Source organism: Protopterus annectens, chromosome 13.part0 (genome assembly GCF_019279795.1).
Source record: "Protopterus annectens isolate FY-2018-M chromosome 13.part0, PAN1.0, whole genome shotgun sequence".
Taxonomy (NCBI): Eukaryota; Metazoa; Chordata; order Ceratodontiformes; family Protopteridae; genus Protopterus; species Protopterus annectens.
In genome coordinates this window covers 801,241,637-801,259,391 of record NC_056747.1, presented here as the reverse complement: position 1 = coordinate 801,259,391, position 17,755 = coordinate 801,241,637, and the positions used below count along the sequence as shown (strand labels likewise).

Sequence of the window (17,755 nt, the reverse complement as noted above, 5' to 3'; positions counted from 1 at the left end):
AATTCCATTTGGTATTAGCCTAGCACGTAGCAGCATTTTACCTTCTCCAAGAATGATGCCACAATACGAACAAAAAATGATTGCCTTAATTTTCTTGTGCCAATCTAGGGGGGTGTAATATTTGTCAGCATGGAAGATGATGATCAACAGACCATGCTGCTTTGCCAGGGATGGTCGGCATCTCTCTCCTCTAGGCCTGTCTTCCCCATAGTGCTAAAAGTACTTCTGACATAGGCAATCAAAACCAAGAAAATCTAAAGTTATTACTGCTCAATGCTAGGAGTCTAAACAAAAAACTTCACTCCCTTGAAGCTGTCATCACTCTAGAGAATGCGGATGTTTGTGCAGTCACTGAGATATGGTTTAAAGCCGCAGAGAGCACACGGACAGTGAAAGGTTATAATGCCTTCCACACATTTAGACATCTACTGCAAAGACAGGGACTAAAGGTGGAGGTGCCTCGATGTACATCAAAAATAAGCATACCTCAAGGCTGGTCAAACAGGACAATGCACTTGAGCTGCTCCATGTTAAAATAACCATAGGCAAAATCCAATACCACTTCCTTGCAAGATATAGGTCCCTCACTATGACTGAGGAAACCCATACCATGTATTTAAACTTATTGGAAATACTCACCATCCAACCCAATACCGTATGCACGGGTGACTAATTACCCCGCTATTAACTGGGACTCCTATACAACACCAAATGTACAGGCACAGAGATTCCTGGATTTTGTAAAAACAAACTTGCTGGACCAGACTGTCACAATGTACCAACCAGAGGTGCAACCATACTGGATCTGGTCCTCACTAATATGGCAGAGTGCTGCACACCCCTTCCTGTAATGTTTTCCCTGGTAAGGTCAGACCACAAAATGATCTCCTTTGAAGTAAAAATTAAACCTGGATCCCCAACGAAACCTGGAATATTCAGGAACTACTCTAAGGCTAACTTCCTGCTATTAAGTGATAACCTGGAAAAATTTCAAACCCGCAAACCCTGAACACTGGCGTCTATGCAGAAAGTACAGTTGTGTACACTTACCATAAATGTAGATGTTAAAGTGTATTCACTGTTGCAGTCATCACACTTGGGTTATCTGCCTGCAGGTAGCCCTCAGTCGGCCTGAATACCAGAGACTTACTTAGTATTTCTGTGTCGGTTGCTGTCGCTTCAGGACTAATGTCAGGGGTATAAAAACAGGCAGCAGATGCCATTACATCAGTTTTTTCTTGCCCCAAATGTTAGGAGCCCCCCAAATAGGGAGCTAAGTTATGGTGGGAAAAAAAAACACCAGTAAAAAGTAAATACCAATAGCCCTGTAAGGGGTTAGTAATAAGACAGAGAGAGAGAGACAAGGGGGCTGGAGGGTGGGGAAATCAGGACTGCAACAGTGAATACACTCGAACATCTACTTATACTGTAAGTGTACACAACTGTAACACGTTCTTCATGTTTCACTGTTGCAGTCATCAACACACGGGTTGACTACCAAAGCCCAAGAATGGGTGGAGGCAGTCAAAGAAGAGTTGGGGCTTGCTAGTATGCCCTGCAGGACTACTGTTGCAAAACCTGCCATGGATTTGAAAAAGATAGTCAGGTGGTAATGCTTGGTGAAGGTGTGAAAAGAACTCCAGGTAGCAGCTTCCAGAATATCCCTGGTAGGGACTCCTCTGAGGAATGCTGTAGAGGTAAAAGTTGCCCTAGTGGAGTGGTTTCCAATGGTGTTTGCAGCAGAAATGGATACAGTGTGCGACCCATTTGGAAACCTGTTTTGAAATGGCCTTGCCCTCTGCCCCTGCTGCAAAACTGACTAGTAACTGGTCAGATTTCCTGAAGGGCTTAGCCTTATCAAGGTAGAATCTTTGCTGTCTGTGCACATTTAAGGAGTGCAGGATCCTTTCCCCTTTATTTTGAGGATTTGAGAAGAAGGTTGGCAAATGGTTACATTGGTTGAGAGCTACACTGGACACCACTTTAAGCATAAAGGAAGGGTTAGTCCTGAGGGAGACCCTGTCAGCATGAAAAATAATGAAGGGTTCCACAACCAATAGCGCTTGTAGCTCAGACACTCTTCTAGCTGAAATGATGGCCAGAAGCAAGGTGGTTTTCCAAGAGAGGAATTTTAACTCTACTGAGGCTGCAGGCTCAAAGGCGGGTAGCGTGAGCTTTTCCAGTACAAAGTTAAGGTCTCAAGCAGGGGTGGGGGCTCTCCTTGGTGGCCTTAAGTTGTTTGCCCCTCTCAGGAACTGCTTGATGAGAGGGTGAGAGAGGAGAGATGGCTCAGTGTTGTAATGAGCCGAGATGACAGAGGCATGGATTTTAACTGGAAGAGAAAGATAGGCCTCTGTGGAGTAGATCTGCTAGGTAATCCAAGATTAGAGGTAAGGAGGGCACTGCTGTGTCCTCTCCTTTAGACTGAATCCAGGAACAATACCTTTTCCACTTATCAGCATAGGATTTCCTTGTACTGGGTCTTCTGGCTTCAAGAATGATGTCTAGCACTTGCTTGCTTAGGCTGGTCACTGGGGGAGAATTCAAGGAATAAGCCAGGCTGCAAGATTCAGCGTTTGCAGTTGTGGATTACAAGATCTGTCCCCCCCTGTTGAGTGAGGAGGTTTGGGGATCTGGGGTAAGTGCCATGGTGGCATCGGTGACAAGCTCCACAGTAATAGGTACCAGTGCTGGCATGGCCAGTCCGGGGCAATCAGGATTGCCCATGGTCTGTCCTGCCTTATCTTAAGTAATATTCTTGTGAGAAGAGGCAGAGGGGGAAATGCATAGATTGAGAGGTTTACCCATTGGAAGCATAGGGCATCCACTTTCCAGGGCCTGCTGTGAGGTGTCCTGGTGTAGAATTTGCACAGCTGGTGATTGTAGGGGGAGGCAAAAAGGTCCACCTCCCGGGTCCCCCATTTCTGGGTTAGAAGGCTGATAGTGCTGGGGTCTAGTTGCCACTCGTGTGGGTCTAGGAGATTTCTGCTTAAGTTATCTGTCAGAGTTTTCTTTGCCTGGCAGGAATTGAGCTTGCAGATGAATATGCATGTCCAAGGCCGTATTCCACAGGGACATGGCTAACCTGCAGAGTGGGTAAGAGTGGGTTCCCCCACTTGTTGATGTACCACATAACTGTGGTGTCTGGTTTTATTAGCAGGGGTCCTGCTGAGAGTAGGGATCTGAAAGGGATCTGAAAGCTGTCCGAGTGCTGAACAGCTGGCTTTTCTTTTTGGTTGATGTACAGTTGAATTTGACTTGGGCTCCAGTGATCCTGAATGCACTTGTCCAGATGTGCACCCCAGGCATAGTCTGATGTGTCTGTGGTTAGGGTCTGGGCGGCATGGGGTTGAGTAAAGGGAATTCCCTTATTGTGACTGCATGCAGCTGCCCACCAAAGAAACTCTATCCTTAGACAAGGTATGATGGCTTGCAGGTCCTGAGAATGTTTGCACCAAAGATTTTGTTAAGTACCATTGAAGTTTCCTCATATGCAGTCTGGCATATGGAATTAGTAGAATGCAAGAGGCCATGAACCCTAGGGCCTGCATGATTTTCCTTGCGGATAGCTGGGTTCTGGTGGCCATTTGAGCAAAGTAGCCTGTTAGATAGGCTTGTTTTTCTGGAGTAAGGAATGCCATCTGGGATGCTGTGTCCAAGCTTGCTCCCAAGAATACAATCTTTTGACTGGGGACTAGTTTTGATTTGTTTTTGTTGATAGTGTACCTCAGGGAGGTTAGAAGGTTCTTTACAAATGTCAGGTGCTGCAACATCTTTTCCTGACCATCTGCCTGAATCAGGCAATCGTCCAAGTACGGGTAAATTTGAATCTTTCTCTGTCTGCAATAGGCAATGGCTGGAGCCAGGCATTTTGTGAAGACTCAGGGAGCAGTGGATAAGCCAAAGGGAAGTGCAGACAACTGATTATACATAGAGTCTTCCCTGAAACGTAGGTATTTCCTGCAAGAGTCCCTGATAGCGATGTGCAGATAGGTTTCTTTTAGGTCTAGGGTAACTAACAGACCTCTTTGCCAGCATAGGAAGAAACTGCTGAAGGATAAGCATTTTGAATTTTGGTACCACCAGGAGGGTGTTTAGAATGGAAAGATCGAGGATTGGGCACCAAGTGCCTTCTTTTCTGGGTACCAGGAAAAGTCTGGAATAAAACCCTTGACCTATCTGTTCTGCAGGAACATGTTGAATTGTCCTTAAGGAGAGCAGGGATTGAACTTGGTTTTGGCCCCTGCCCACTGGTTTGGAGGAAGGTCTGGGAACCCTTTTGGGGTTGGCAGAGAGTGGAAGTAAAATTTTTACCCCTTGGATACAATGTTGAGGACCCATCGGTCTTTTATGATGGCGGTCTAGTTTTTTGCATGATGGGCAAATTTTCCTCCTAGAGGCCGAGCAATTGTGCAGAGGTGAGGAGTGGAGCTGAGAAGTCATTGTGAATTCTTTCCTTAAGGGGGTGGCTTAGCACTCCCTGTTTTAGAAGTGGAGGTACTCCACTGCTTAGATCTCTGCATACCCTGAGACTGTACTCTGAGGGGTCTGTTTCCCCTGGGTCTAGTTTGAAATGGCCTTGAGGGGGCTGGAAAGGACCAATGTTTCAAGGGGCAATGCCTACTGAATCTTGGAGGCTGCACTTGCAAAAAAATCTTTGACTGTCTGCATAGACTTAGCTTTTTCTTCCATCTTTTTTAGAAACTCATCTGCTTTGGTGCCAAACACATTGTCCTTGTTCAAAGGAGCATCTAGTAATTTTGATTTGACATGGTCTGGCAAGGTCTGCTCCTTAAGCCAAGCATACCTTCTCAGTACAGAACCAGTGACTGCTGCCCTGCAAGATGCTTCTAGGGCATCAAAGCCATATTGCAAGGTATGCTTGCTGACTTGGCTTGCAGAATGCATAAGTTCCTGTAATTCTTTATTTTCTGCACAGTCTGTAAAGGTAGATAATTTTTGCTTCATAAGTTCCATAATATGTTGCTGGTATTTCAGCATGTGAAAAGTACAGTCGTGTACACTTACCATAACTGTAGATGTTAGTGTGTATTCACTGTTGCAGTCCTCACATATGGGTTATCCGGGCTCCCGGTAGCCCTCAGTCGGCCCAAATACCATAGTCCTTGGTATATGATGTTGGCTGCCGCCTGTTGTAAAACTGATGTCAGAACGTCAGGTATAAAACGAGCTGCCGACACCATTTCCTCAGTTTTGCTTGCTTTAACTGTCAGGAGCCCCCTAAAGAAGGCTAACCCAGAAAGGTAGCACCCTGGAAACATGTCATACAAAAAATAAAAATATATAGTCTGTGCCTTAGGAAAAAAGGGGGAATGGAGGGTGGGATACCAGGACTGCAACAGTGAATACACTTGAACATCTACATTTATGGTAAGTGTACACAACTGTACAATGTTCTTCGTGTTTCACTGTTGCATATATGGGTTGATTCCCAAAGCCCAGGAAAAAGACAAAGGGTGGAGGAGGATCACAGATTAAGGATTGACAAGAAGGCCCTGCAAAACTGCAGAGGCAAAACCAGCCCTGGATTTAGAAAACAAAGGTAGACTGTAATGCTTTGTGAAAGTATGGACAGAAGACCAAGTAGCTGCTTCTAGAATGTCCTTAGTAAGCACACCTCTCAGAAAGGCTGCAGAGGTAGAGGCTGCTCTAGTAGAATGGGTTCGAATACCCTGAGGGGGAACCTTCCCATGCTGTAGGTAACAAAAGTGAATACAATGAGTAATCCATTTGGAGATGGTTTATTTTGAAATAGCTTTACCCTGAGCTCCAGCAGCAAAACTAACCAACAACTGTTCAGATTTTTGAAAGGATTTAGTTCTAAGTAAAATCTCAGCTGTCTATGCACATCAAGAGAGTGCAGAATCCTTTCCCCTTTATTTTGGAGATTGCTGAAAAATGCAGGCAGGTGAATAGACATTAAGGGCTAAACTGGAAACTACCTTAGGCATGAAGGAGGGATTAGTTCTCAGAGAAACTCAATCCGAGTGAAAAATAATGAAAGGTTCTACTGCCATTAAGGCTTGCAGCTCAGATACCCTTCCAGCTGAAGTAATAGCTAAAAGGAAAGCAGTCTTCCAGGATAGAAACTTCAAATCTGCAGTGGCAGCTGGTTCAAAGGGAGGCAGAGTAAGTTTCTCCAGGACAAAATTAAGACCCCAAGCAGGAGTAGGAGTTCTTCTGGGATGTCTAAGATTAGCTCCCCTCAGGAACTGTTTCATCAAGGGGTGAGGAAAAATTGGGTTGCTCAAAAGAACAATGAGCCGAAATTGCTGAAGCGTGAATTTTGATAGAAGAAAAGGAAAGTCCACCATTAAGCAGTCCTGCTAGGTAGTCAAGAATGAGAGAAAGAGAAGGATGAGAAGTGTCTTCTCCTTTAGCCAGCATCCAAGAGCAAAATATCTTCCATTTATCTGCACAGGATTTTCTGGTGCTATGCCTCCTGGTCTCATGAAGAACTTCAAACACCTGTTGGGAAAGATTTAAGGTATTAGCCAGGCAGTTAAATGCAGAGTTTGAAGATGAGGATGAAGGAACTTTCCACCTCCCTGAACCAACAGATCCAGCACCAGGGGAAGATGCCAAGGCTTAGCCTGTGAAAGGCTGCGCAGGAGGGGATACCAATGCTGCCTGGGTCAATTTGGTGCTATCAGAATAGCCTTTGGTTTTTTGTCCCTTATCTTTAGCAGCACTCTGGGAAGAAGAGGCAGAGGAGGGAATGCATAAACTGAGAGATGTGTCCATGTGAAGAACAATACGTCCACCCCCGAAACTTTGTTGTGAAACCCCCTGGTGCAGAAGGTTGGAAGGAGATTATTGGTGTAAGAGGAGAAAAGATCCACTTGTGGGGTGCCCCAATGATGAGTGATGCGATGGAAAATGTCCTTGTTCAGTTGCCACTCGTGAAGATCCAGAACATGTCTGCTCAAATGATCCGCCAAGGCGTTTAGCCTCCCTGGGAGATACTGGGCTATTAGATGTAAGCCCATGAATGATGCTATGGACCATAGTCTCATGCTTTGTCTGCACAAGGGGAAAGAGACAGTTCCCCCTTGCTTGTTGATGTACCACATGACTGTGGTAGTGTCTTGTCCTGATCAGAGTCCCAGGGTAGAGTAGGTCCTTGAAAGCCAGCAAGGACTACTGCACTGCCATCAATTCTTTTAAGTTTATGTGCAGATGAATCTGCTGGTAGCTCCAAGTCCCCTGTATGCCTCTGTCTTCCAGATGAGCCCCCCCCCCCCCCATGCAACATCTGAGGGATCTGTGGTGAGAGTCTGGCTGGCAGACAGTGGGCAGAAAGGCAGACCCTTGTTCTGAGACAGGCTGTTGCCCACCAGAGGAACACCATTTGTAGACAGGGAATCAGGGGAAGAATCAAGTCTAAGTCCTGTGTGTGTTGACACCAAAGATTCTTGAGGTACCATTGAAGTTTTCTCATATGCAGCCTTGCATATGGGATCATCAAAATGCATGAAGCCATGAACCCCAGTGCTTGCAAGAATTGCTTTGCAGAGAGCCGGGTCATGCTTGCCAAGTCCATGAAGTAAGCCGAAAAATCTTCTTGCTACTGTTGAGGGAGGAATGCCATCTGGGTGGCTGTATTCAGACTTGCTCCCAGGAAAACAATCTACCCTTGTAGGAACCAACTTTGACTTCTTTTCATTGAGAGTGTAACCCAAAGAGGCGAGTGTGTTCTTCATGAAATCCAAATCCTTTTCTAGTTGTTCTGGGGGAGTTTGCTTGAATGAGACAGTCGTCCAGGTAAGGATAAATCTGAATGTTTCTCTGCCTGCAAAAGGCAATGGCTGGAGTCAGGCACCTGGTAGGGAGCAGAAGAGAAGCCAAAGGGTAATTCAGAGAATTGAAAGTGTTGCTCCCCAGCCCTGAAGTGAAGGAACTGCCTGCAACTTTCCCTTATTGGGATGTGCAGATAAGCCTCCTTGAGATCTAAAGTTACCAGCCATGAATCCCTTCCCAGCATTGGTAGTAACTGTTGAAGGGTGAGCATCTTGAATTTGGGAATCACCAGAAAGGTGTTTAGAATACACAGATCCAGAATAGGGCGCCAGGTGCCCCCTTTCTTGGGTACCAGAAAAAGTCTTGAATAAAAACCTAGGCCTGCCTGATTTGCAGGAACTGGCTCTATAGCCCCCATAGTCAGTAAAGAAGAAATTTGAGTTTCTACCTCTGTCCTGAGCGTTCTGGGTATGTCTGGGTACCCTTGTAAAACAGGGAAGGTGTGATAGTAAAACTTGTAACCTTGGTTTACTAAATTGAGCACCCATTTGTCTGTGATGGTAGAAACACACCTCTGCGAACCTGGCTAACCTTCCACCCAAAGGAAACCCAGGGCCCGCAGAGGTAGGCACAAGAAGGCCAGAGTCACTGAGAATGTTTGCTTTGGGAAGCTGGCTTAGAACTCCCCGATTTAGCAGAATTAGCATTTTGAGGGGCAGAAGCCTGCCCTCTGGAAGATCTGAAACCCCTAGGCCTAGAGCGACCCTGCTTGCCAGGATCAGGGAAAGACCAATTCTTGGAAGGATAACGCCTACTAAACAGAGGTGGCTGAACCTGAAGGAAATCTTTTACAGCTTGCATAGATTTTGCCTTATCCTCCAACTTCTTCAGTACCTCCTCCGCCTTATGAAAAAGATTGTCCTTGTGCAAAGGAACATCCAGCAATTTAGACTTAACAGGTTCAGAAAGAGGTTGATCCCTGAGCCAAGCATGCCTTCTAATTACAGAACCAGTGGCTGCTGCTCTGCAGGAAACCTCCAAAGTGTCAAAACCACAATTAAGTGAATGCTTATTAACTAAAGTGGCAGAATTCAGTAAGTCTTGTAAATCTTTGTTCTCCATCATGGAAGGAATATCTCCAAGTTTAGCCTTAACAGCCTCCAAGGTATGCTGCTGATACTTAAGCATGTGAAAAAGACAATTTACGGATCTAATGGCAAGAATTGCAGAGGTATAGACTTTTTTACCTCACCTGTCCAAGGCCCTAGACTACTTATCAGAAGGTACAGGGTTTTTAGCAATAGTAGCCTTAACACCCTTGGGCCTTGAGAATTAATTTCTGGATCAGCAGTAGGGCTTTTAGAAAGGAATTGATGAGATTCAGGAACCCTATACCACCTATCAGGTTTTCTGAGGGCAGGAGGAACAGAATTAGAAGTTAAAAGAATTGTCCATGAAAACATCATCCACAACTTCCAAAAGTGGAGGTATAGCCAGGGGCTTATGCTGTGGCAAATCCAAAAACTCCCTAATTCTTTTCTTAGACTGTGGAAAATCCTGACATTCCCATTTAAAATGCTCCCTAAGAGTATTCAAAGTATCCCCAAAGGAAAAATCTTCTGGAGGGGAGGCAGAAGGGATGGAGTCCTCAGCATCAGAATCCTCAAAGCCAGAAAAAAGTTCAGAATTTCCTTCTTCACCAGCAGACATACTGGAAATCTCAGAATCTGAGACAGACAAAACATCAGGAGATAATTCCCTTCCCCTCTTTGAAGGGGGGGGGGGGTGAGAGCCCCTAATCAGGGAAAGAAGATCACCAGCCATCTTTACCAATTGAGACTGAGGGACAGGAGGGAAGGCTGATGCCTGCTTGTGAGTAGGTTTGCGGCTGGAAGGTTTACTAGCAATCCGGAGGGACTCGGAAGGCCTAGTAACTGCAGAACTCTGAACTAAGGTAGTCGGTCTGGATCTGGTCTCATGCCGAAAAGTAGAGGCGTCAGAAGCCGGTGCCTGCAAAGTGGCTCTGGACTCATCTGAAGCAGCAACAGGCGGAGGGTCTGAAGACGAAATAGCAGCCTGCGGCATGGAGGACTCCGTAAAGGTCTTGGCATGGGCTTGCGGCTGAAAATCTGCTGACTGCAGGGGCTGCGAAAGCTCCTCACTGACTACCGCTGTGCTGATGACCAATTTCACCGGTGCGTCGTCAGCAGATTTAACCCTAGGCTTGTCACGGTCCTTGTCCTTGCGTTTCCTAGGTATATCCGAAGTTGGGAGACCAGAAGACGCTATACCGACGAACTTAGGCCAGGCTCCGAAATGCTTATACAAAATCTTAGCTCTATGGCGTATGGTACACGGGTTAAAGGAAGCACAATGATCGCAGTTAAGGACGTTGTGCTCAAGGCCCAAACAAGTTATACAATAGTAAGGGAAATCATGGTGCGGAATCTGGTTTCCACAGGCAAGACCGTTATTAATTTTATCTGACATTCGTTAAAGCAAGTAAAGAGGATCCTCAACGGGGTACTTATCTGAAGGCATCTTCAACTTAGTAGTCGGAAAGCAAAACGAAGGTAAAAGGCTGACTGGCACTAGTGCGAAATGCATCTGATTCGGGCTCTGCGGCAAGAAAGACTGAGGAAATGGCGTTGGGCTGCCACCTTTTATATCTGACTTTCTGACAAAAGTTTGACAACCGGCGGCAGCCAACATCATATACCAAGGACTCTGGTATTCGAGCTGACTGAGGGCTACCGGGAGCCAGAAAACCCATATGTGAGGACTGCAACAGTGAAACATGAAGAACATCTGGCAATTCAATGCCCTAATGGCGAGAGTTGCAGACGTGCATACTTTTTTACCCCATCTGTCTAAAGTTTGGGAATCCCTGTGCAAAGGGGTGGGATTCTTAGCTGTAGTTGCTTTTATACCCTTAGGCCCCTGGGAAATGACTTCTGGGTCAGCAGTGGGATTTATGAATAGAAATTTGTGAGAGTCAGGGACTCTGTAGTACCTCTCTGGTTTCCTTGGAGCAGGGGGCAAAGTATCAGGAGTTAGACTGGAGCACAAAGACATCATCCAGAATAGGAGGGATAGCTAAAGGTCTATGTTGTGGCAAATGTAAAACCTCTCTGAGTCTCTTTTTGGACTGAGGATAATATCCTGGCATTCTCAGTGGAAATGCTCTCTTAAAGTATGTAGGGTCTCACCAAAAGAAAAATCCTCTGGAGGGGAAGCAGAGGGAATGGAGTCCTCTGCATCTGAATCCTCATAAGCAGATAAATGCGTGTCTTCATATTCAGAAACCTCATAGTCGTCGGACTCTTGGTCAGGGGACAGGTCTCTTTCTCTTAGCAGGTGAGGCTGGCTTCCCCTAATCAGCATAATCAGGTCGTCTGCCATTTTAAGCATTTGATGTTGTGGCAAGGAAGCAGGTGCAGGAGTTTGGGTCATCGTTTTTTTAGGCGTAGCTCGTACACTTGGCCTTAGAAACTCAATAGTTTTAGACAGAACTGAAGACGAGGAACAAGTCGTTGGTTTGTGTCGAATATCGGTAATGCAAAGAACTTCCTCGGAAGCTGGTGCCTGCACAGTAGCTCCGGACCCATCCAAGGTAGACACATCCACAGGTTCCGTAGTCAAAGACCCTAACGGGTCTCGGCAGCAGCCTGCGAATCCATCAAAGCGGGCATCAGGGGCTGAGAGAGCGCCTGAGTACAGGCGAACTGGCGACTAGCTTAACAGAAGCATCGTCGGCAGTTTTGAACCTGTGCAGTCTCTGTCTTATGCACTTAGGACTAGAACATACCAACAGTATTAAGACATTGGCAAAAAAAAAGATGTAAAAATGCTTTAGCTGCCCATACTTTTTCACATAGTGGTCACAGTTTCAAGTTTATTATTATTCATCAAGCTATATTAGGGGAAAGAGGGGGGGGGGTCCCCTTAATGATTATTTAGAATTAAAGGAACTCAGATGGCAAATGAGAGCCAATGCCTCTGAACAGCCTGGACTTAACAGTGTTATTTCTATTAGCTCCATTTTGAGGTTAAAAGCCGAATTTTATATGTGATTTTTATAAGACGACATAATTTTTAGCAATTTTAGGGATGTATTACAAATTATGTGGATATAATAAGAATATTCACCGAATGAAATATTTTTATGCGGTGTTGTGTTTTAAAATGAATATGGATATATTTACATGTATTTTTTCTTGACTAAGTAAATTATGTCCACAAAAATATCGGTAGGGTAACCAAGGCACGAAGTTGTTATTCAAACGCAGTCAAAACATCAATAGAATCCAGTATATTTTTAAGTAGGTAAGCGCTTTCATGATAAACATATCACTACTTCAGACCTTTAGAGAGAACATGCTGCCATCACCATTTAAATATACTTGAACCAATTAAAACACAGCAATTAATCACTTAGGTAATCATCCTAAATAATTATATAATTATATGCAAAGACATGCTTTATTTAAAACTACATTTAAGACCATATTTGAAAACATTTCAAAATACTTTGATTAAAAATACTTTAATTAAAAACATATATATAATAAACATTTAATATATATCTATCATTCATAAATAAATGATGGTTTCATTTAAATAATCTCCTATTCTTCAAAACTGGCTTAAGTGGTATCCTGTCGTTAAAGGCCCTTCCCCTTTGTTAGCTCTTAACCTAATGATCCATCTGGTTTCAGCGGTCTCAGTTTGATTTCTTATATATCCACCCCTATCACTAGGACTAATTTTTTCAACAACCAGAAAAATAAATTTATGGTCATTCCCTTCGGAAGATATGTTTGGCTAATGCATTTGTTAAAACACCATTCCTAATGTTGAGTAAATGTTCTCTGATCCTAAACCTTAGCTGTCTGTCAGTTTTGCCTATATAGAAGGCAGAGCATAGTTCATAGACAGCTAAATTGTACTGCAATTTGCCACCACATTGAATCTATATGTATGCTTAGTATCTGGATGTATGAATGTATTATTCTTGTTAATGTATGCAACATTGGTTATATTCACCACAAGGCATCATTCCCTTCACTACTGTCATTTCTTGTCTTTTATCATTGTGTGGGTTAAGCATAACATCATCTTCAATGATTTTTTTTGTTTTTAAATATGAAATTTGGATTTTTCCCTACAACTTGCTTAATTTCTGGATTCTGAGTAAGTATGTTCCAGTTCTTTTTAATCACAGCGGTTACGGTGTTCATCACTGGTATAATAATTTGAAAATCCAACAAATCCTTTCTTTTGTTGGACTAAACTTCTTTTCCCACCAAATGATGAGAAATATGGTTTCCCTATATTGTCCCTCCATGAAGTAGCTGCATCCAGGACTTCTGTGGTTGTGCTATCCACATAACCCCTTTCATTGAATCTGAATTTTAAATTAACTAATTCTTTCTCAAATTCATCTTTAGCTGTTAACCTTGAAGTTCTAAGGGTTGCCCTTTCACAATATTCCTAAAAATATGTCCTGGGTGCATGCTACTTCTATGGAGTAGGGTATTCCTATAAAATTTTTTCCTAAAAAGTCTAGTGACCAGGCCACCCACTTCATCTTTAAAAATTATTATGTCCAGAAACTCTATTTCTTGTATTGAATATTTCATTTCAAATTTCAAAAAATTAGTACTGTTGCTAATCTCTGAGATAAATTGACTTAGCGCTACTGTACTGCCATTCCATAGCAGAAAAAAATAATCTACAAACGTTTGTAAAATCGTATCTGGGGCCATTTTCTATTATATAGCACATTTTTATTATCCCACTCGGCCATGACAAGATTGGCATAGCTATTAGCGCTAGCCGTGCCCATGGCCACCCCATCTTTCTGCATAAATAGCTTCCCATCAAAGCTAAGTACATTATTGGTTAAAACCAATTCCATTAATAGACATATTAAGTCTATTTTTGTTCCATCATATGTCCCTTCCTCCAACAGGTATTGTCTCAAAAATTCTAGCCCAGTAGCACTCGGGATGCAAGTAAACAGTGATCATACATCTAGTGTCACTAACAGTAAACCTCCCACATCTCCTTCATATCCATTTTCATTATTAAATGCAAACAAATCTTGTAAAAATTGCTTGGAATCTCTTAAAATATTCTTATTTTTATTTACTATCATTCTTAAACTTTTCTCAACGTATAAGGAAATAGATTCGGTAGACCAGTTATGTCCAGATACTATTGGTCTTAATGTGGGATGATGTACATCCTTATGAATTTTTGGAAGTCCATGTATACTAGGCACTAAAGGTTCCTTCACTCTAAAACAGTTATATAGCTCATTTGAGATGGTATTATCCAATAAACAATCATACAAAATTCCACCTAAACGTACTAACATTTTCCCCATATCACCATGACTTGTTTTCGTATATTACTGCGTCATAATATATTTTATCCATTAAAACAACAGGTCCACCTTTGTCAGCTTGCTTAATTATGACTGTACAGTCTGACTGTAGCTGCATTCCATTCATCTCTGCTTAAATTAGAAAAATGCTTATTTTTATTCTTATTTTCATTATCTACAGTCTGAAAAATTTCATTCTCACATATATTAATAAAGACATCAATAACTGGATGACTAGGTGGGATGAAAACAGTGGGTTTCTTAAACACATTAGTGTCATTCAATTCTCAACTCTGGTTTTTGAACAGCATTTTCAACAAAACATTTCTGCCAAACAAGGTTAAATCCAAAATGCTATCAGTTACCTCAGTTCGTTGTGATGGAATAAAAGAAAGTCCCCTTTCCAGCACACTCTTTTCTTGTTCAGTCAAACTTCTTGAGGAAATGTTCAAAACTATGCTTCCTTCTTCCATGTCTTCTTGGGTGCGCTTGAAATAGGGAGCTCATCGGTAGTTTCCTCTTGTTGCAATTCCTGCTGTACGACCTGCACCTCTGTTGTCTGTCCGAAGTTTGTAGCTTTATTGGTAAAGTGTGAAAAAAAGAAGTTATGTACTCACCATAACGTTCCATTTGAGTAGGTAACTTCATTTGTCAGCAACCTGTGGGTATCGGATCCAATTTGGATCCGAGCCGGCAGCTTTCCTAGCTAAAAGATCCGAGCTCCAAGCTCCTCCCCCTACCCATAATGCCCTGCCACCTCCCTCTAACCCTCAGATCGAGTTTTCCATTATGCCATAGAGAATTACTATAACACAAGAAAGGAGTACTATACATTCCACCTGATGTCATCTGGAAGTGACGTATCCTGATCCCTTAATAACGAACTAAGGGTCCGGGGGATGGAGGGAGGGTTGGTTGCTGACAAATGAAGTTACCTACTCAGATGGAACGTTATGGTGAGTACATAACTTCTTTATCTGAAGTAGTTAACTTCATTTGATCAGCAACCTGTGGGACAGAGTTCCCAGTTACCAACAACTTGGGAGGTCCTCATGGAAGGATATTCCAGAGCACTGCAGAGCCAAAAGATACACGTCCTCTGGATATTATATCCAATTTATAATGTGTAATAAAGGTATGAGAAGATGCCCAAGTAGCTGCTGAGAAAATGTCATCCAAAGAAACCCTCGATCAGAAAGCAGCAGAAGCAGCCATAGATCGGGTAGAATGGGCTCGCACCCTCAGGGGCACAGGTCGACCAGAGTTTTTGTATGCGAGAAGGATGCATTGAGAAATCCATCTAGCTAAGGTTACTTTTGTCACTGGTTTACCCAGACAGGATTTAGCAAATGACACAAAAAGTTGATCTGATTTTCGTAGATCGGCTGTTCTGTTTAAGTAAAATTGTAACCGTCTATGAACATCCAGACAATCCTTTGTTTTGATAATTAGAAAAGAAGACAGGTAGATTGATGGACTGGTTGATATTGGCTTCTGAAGCCACTTTCAGCAGAAAGGAGGGATTAGTCCTGAGGGAGACACTGTCTTTATGAAAGATGATGTATGGAGGCTTACTGCAAAGAGCGTGAAGCTCCGATATCCTCCTAGCTGAGGTAATGGCAATCAGGAAGGCAGTTTTCCAAGATACATATTTTAAGTCGACTGAAGCTGCGGGCTCAAAAGGGGGACCCGTCAGAGCCTAAAGAACTAGGGTCAGATCCCATGGAGGAACTGCATCTTTAATAGGGGGTCTTAACAGGAAGGTTCCTTTCAGGAATGTTTTGCAAATCTTGGGAGGAAGCTAGGGGGCCTAAACTGTTTCCAACGTGGAAGTGGGAAATAGCTGCCAACTGAACTTTAATAGTAAAAGAACTAGCCCCTTGATGAAAAATATGGGATAGAAAGTCGAAAACTGTTGGGATAGGAGCCGTGAAGTGATCCAAATTCCTATGCTCCGCCCAGATAAACGCTTCCATTTACTCTTGTAGATTTTCCTGGTAGACTGTTTATGAGCGGCCACCAAGATGGCCTTAACTGAGGAAGATATACCGGGAGTCCTAGCCATTAATGGAACTGGATCAACCAAGCTGAGAGCTTGAGGTAGTCCAAGTCGGGGGTCTTCAATCCTAAAGGATGAGAGATCAGATCCGGAATGGGATCTAAGATCCAGGGAGGATGTACTAGATGAGACCGTAGGCATGGGAACCAGGTTTGGCGAGGCCAGAATGGGGCTATGAAGATAACTCTGCTCCCCAACTGACAAGCTTTCTGCAAGAATTTTATCATCAATGGAAGAGGAGGATAAGCTTACAGAAGACCAGATGGCCAAGCATGAACCAGAGCATCTCTGGGGACTTCCCCTGGTGGGGGAATTAGAGCGAAGAACTCGCTGCACTTTGTGTTCGAAGGCGAGGCGAACAGATCGCAGCAAGGTTGACCCCATCTGAGGAAGATTTGCTCCGCTACTACTGGGTTTCGAGACCCTCGTAAGGTGAGAGGATCATTCGACTCAACCTGTCCGCTAGAATGTTTGACCGACCTGGGATGTGCATTGTTATGAGAAAGCGGTTGGTGGATATAACCCATTCCCACACTCTCATGGCCTCTCTGCAAAGTGGGTAAGATCTGGTTCCCCTGTTTGTTGATGTACCAGACTACAGACATGTTGTCTGTTTGAATTGCAATAGTCCCTGGAGGAAGAAGGGGATGGAGAACCTGCAACGCTAGAAGCACCGCCCTCATCTCCAGGACATTGATATGCAATGAGGTCCCTGTGCGAGTCCACGTGCCTTGAACAGATCTGCCCATGCAATGCCCCCCCCCCCCATCCGAGGAGAGATGCATCCGTGGTCACCGTGACTTGGGGTGGGGATATAGTGAAGGGGCGCCCTTCCCGGAGGTCTCTGGAATGGAGCCACCAAAGTAGCGACTCCCTACAAATCCTGCTGAGGGGGATAGGTGTAGACAGGAGGTGACGTAGGATGGACCATTGAACCTGTAAGGTCCATTGAAGGATTCTCATCTTCAGACGAGCGATAGGTGACAGATTGATGGCCGCTGCCATGGACCCCAGGGCCCTCAGGATTAGTTCCGCTGGGGGGGGGGGGGGCTGATTGTAGAACAGCCAGAATGTGAAGGTTTAGATTGCAAAGTCTGTCCGCCGTCAGAAAGACTCTGGATTGTACAGTGTCTATCCTGGCCCCTATAAAATCCAAGATCTGAGTAGGTTGAAGGGAGGATTTCTTGTGGTTGATCGTGAGCCGTAGATGGTGGGCTAGATGTAAGAAGTAGTCTCTGCCTGAACATAGTAGATGCCTGGTGGGGGCTGTTAGGAGCCAGTCATCCAGGTAAGGAAAGACCTGTATTCCCTGAAGCCTTAGGTGTGCCCCTACAACTGCCATGACCTTGGTGAACACCCTGGGGGCTGTGGTGAGACCGAAGGGTAGGACCCAGACCTGATAATGGCTGGCTCCCAGCCAAAAGCGGAGATACCTCCTGGATCGCCTGTCCATTAGAATGTGGTAGTAAGCATCCTTGAGGTCTATCGAGCACATCCAGTTGTTCTCCTGTAAAAGTGGGAGAATGGACTGAATAGTGACCATC

General features: G+C 44.1%; 1 protein-coding gene across 1 annotated transcript in view; it reads right to left on the bottom strand.

The window, feature by feature from the left end:
• CLTC (clathrin heavy chain) overlaps nucleotides 1-17,755 on the bottom strand; it is a 2,794,584-nt gene that overhangs the window by 682,484 nt on the left and 2,094,345 nt on the right. Inside the window, exon 27 of the mRNA XM_044054892.1 lies at nucleotides 9,854-9,922. Coding sequence (XP_043910827.1) covers nucleotides 9,854-9,922 — 69 coding nt within the window. The remainder of the gene's footprint in view (nucleotides 1-9,853; nucleotides 9,923-17,755) is intronic.